Genomic DNA, 2,909 nt, shown 5'->3' with positions numbered 1-2,909 from the left:
GTCCAGCTACTTTTTTGTATTTTTAGTAGAGACAGGGTTTCACTGTTAGCCAGGATGGTCTCAATCTTCAGACGTTGTGATCTGCCCACCTCGGCCTTCCAAAGTGCTGGGATTACAGGCATGAGCCACTGTGCCCAGCCGAGGTCAGCTTTTATAGCTGCAAAAATTCAGAGGCAACCATAACGGGAATAGTCATTTTAAAGTTATTAAATATATCATGAAAATAAAAAAAATTTATATTTACTGAAATGGCACTCATGAAATCTTTGGCATGATAAAAGCAGTGAAAGGTACAGCATGCATATCATAATTACACTTCCTTAAAAAAGCACAGTATAGCATGATTTTCTCTACCAAACTGAGAGTAGCCATCTATAAGTATGATTACAATTAAGTTTGGCTTTCTAGCAAGTTTTTGTTTTGTGATTTTGGCTTGACAATTAAAAATGTAAATTTGTAAAATAAAAAGGCAGGCCGCAGTGGCTCACGCCTGTAATCCCAGCACTTTCGGAGGCCGAGGCGGGTGGATCACCTGAGGTCGGGAGATGGAGACCATCCCGGCTAACATGGTGAAACCCCGTCTCTACTAAAAATACAAAAAATTAGCTGGGTGTTGTGACACATGCCTGTAATCCCAACTACTTGAAAGGCTGAGGCAGAAGAATCGCTTGAACCTGGGAGGTAAAGGTTGTGATGAGCCGCGATTACACCATTGCACTCCAGCCTAGGCAACAAGAGCGAAACTCCGTCTCAATAAAAAAGGAATAAAGCCAAGTGCAATTGCTCACGCCTATAATCCTAGCACTTTGGGAAGCCAAGGCAGGTGGATCACCTGAGGTCAGGAGTTCGAGACTATCCTAACCAACATGGAGAAACCCCATCTCTACTAAAAATACAAAATTAGCAGGGCGTGGTGGCACACGCCTGTGATCCCAGCTACTCAGGAGGCTGAGGCAGGAGAATTCCTTGAAGCCGGGAGGCAGAGGTTGTAGCGAGCCAAGATTACGCCACTGTACTCCAGCCTGGGCAACAGAGTGAAACTCCGTCTCAAAAAATATACAAAATAATAATAAAATAAAAAGATTAACACCGACTTCAAAAAGTTAAACCTCCACAAGGAATTTAAAAATATTAAAGGTCACACAATTCAAATGGTGTGATACTGGTGCAAACACAAATACACAGATCAGAAAAGATTGCCCTAAAAACACAAGCAAATATAAACAAGAGTATAATGTGTCACCAAGAAAGTAGAACAAAACAATGAACCAAAGAATTACAGAACAGCTGGCATTGGTATGTGACTGGAGGAGAGAGGGAATGTCAATTTAGACTCCGAATTTATAACCTGGAGTGAAATACATTGGATACAAAATTTAAATACAAAGTTTTAAAAAAACTGTGGAAGAGGGTAAGTATCAGACATGATTTTTGGTTTAAAAAATGAGGAAGGTGACAGGGGCTTTAATTTTTATTATTCATTAGTATGAATTCCTTGATGACGAATGAGATCCGAGCCACTACTAAATGCCTTCCCACATTCCTTACAGTTATAGGGCTTTTCACCAGTGTGAATTCTCAGATGTCGAGTAAGGTTTGAGCATTTATTAAAGGCCTTTCCGCATTCATTACATTCATATGGCTTTTCATCCGTATGAATTCTCTGATGCTGGAAAAGTTGTGAGTTCTGAGTAAAGGCCTTCCCACATTCAAGACATTCAAAGGGTTTCTCACCAGCGTGAATTCTCTGATGTTGACGAAGCTGTGAGCTCTGAGTAAAAGCCTTTCCGCATTCCTTACAATCATAGGGTTTCTCACCAGTGTGAATTCTCTGATGATTAGTAAGTGCTGAGCCACTACTAAAGGCTTTGCCACATTCCTTGCACTCATAGGGTTTCTCACCAGTATGAATTCTCTGATGTTGAACAAGCTTTGAGCTCTGGGTAAAGGCTTTGCCACATTCCTTACATTCATAGGGTTTCTCACCTGTATGAATTCGCACATGCTGAAAAAGTTGTGAGCTTTTAGTAAAGGCTTTCCCACATACCTTACATGCATAAGGCTTTTCACCGGTGTGAATTCGCTGATGGTCAATAAGATTTGAGCAATAACTAAAGGCCTTCCCACATTCCTTACATTCATAGGGTTTCTTACCGGTATGGATTCTCTGATGTTGAGAAAGGTATGAGCTACAACTGAAGGCCTTTCCACACTCCTTACATTCAAAGGGTTTTTCGCCAGTATGAATTTTCAGATGCCGAGTAACATGTGAACCACAACTAAAGAATTTCCCACACTCTTTGCATTCATAAGATTTTTCACCAATATGAATTCTCTGATGTTGAATAAATTGTGAGTTCTGACTAAAGGCCTTTCCACATTTCTTACATTCAAAGGGTCTGTCTTCATTATTCATTATTTGCTGGAGAGTAAGGAATGTCTGTTGAATAAATGTGGGCATGTATTCCGGAGTGAATATTTCTTGACTGAAATGCCCATTTGGATATCCCAGTTGTTTTGCAAGGCGGCTTCTATATTCCAAAACATCTCCAAAACTGGAGTACTCAAGGCCATGCTTTGTAAGTCCCATTATCTCCCTCTGGCATAATTCTATTTCATAAACTTCCTTCTTTAGAGATAATAACTTGGTTTCACACATTGATTCCAGATCTGAAAGAAAATAAAATGGTAAATGTTTTTTCCTATTTGTGAAAAGTTAAACTTTTATAATAGAAATGGAAAAATTAAAGAATAGTATCTACTAGGAAATGACACAGGGTTCACAAGGATATCTGTGTTATCTGAAAAAATGGACAAGAAAGACAAATAAATTAGTAAGATAATGCGGGAAGCAGGGGAAGGTAACTATGCAAATAAGTTACTACAATGATACTCAAATACGGATGTGG

General features: G+C 39.4%; 1 protein-coding gene across 1 annotated transcript; it reads right to left on the bottom strand.

Moving 5' to 3' along the window:
- Positions 1–1,214: 1,214 nt before the first annotated feature.
- Positions 1,215–2,669, bottom strand: LOC105548553 (zinc finger protein 383-like). Its single transcript, XM_011992628.1, has one exon. It carries the CDS (start codon positions 2,657–2,659, stop codon positions 1,475–1,477), a length of 1,185 nt encoding a protein of 394 aa, XP_011848018.1. The 5' UTR covers positions 2,660–2,669; the 3' UTR covers positions 1,215–1,474.
- Positions 2,670–2,909: the final 240 nt, after the last annotated feature.

Source organism: Mandrillus leucophaeus, unplaced genomic scaffold (assembly GCF_000951045.1).
Source record: "Mandrillus leucophaeus isolate KB7577 unplaced genomic scaffold, Mleu.le_1.0 Scaffold1107, whole genome shotgun sequence".
In the NCBI taxonomy this organism is placed as follows: Eukaryota; Metazoa; Chordata; class Mammalia; order Primates; family Cercopithecidae; genus Mandrillus; species Mandrillus leucophaeus.
The sequence above is the reverse complement of the archived record's forward strand: the minus strand, read 5'-3'. Positions and strand labels throughout refer to the sequence as shown.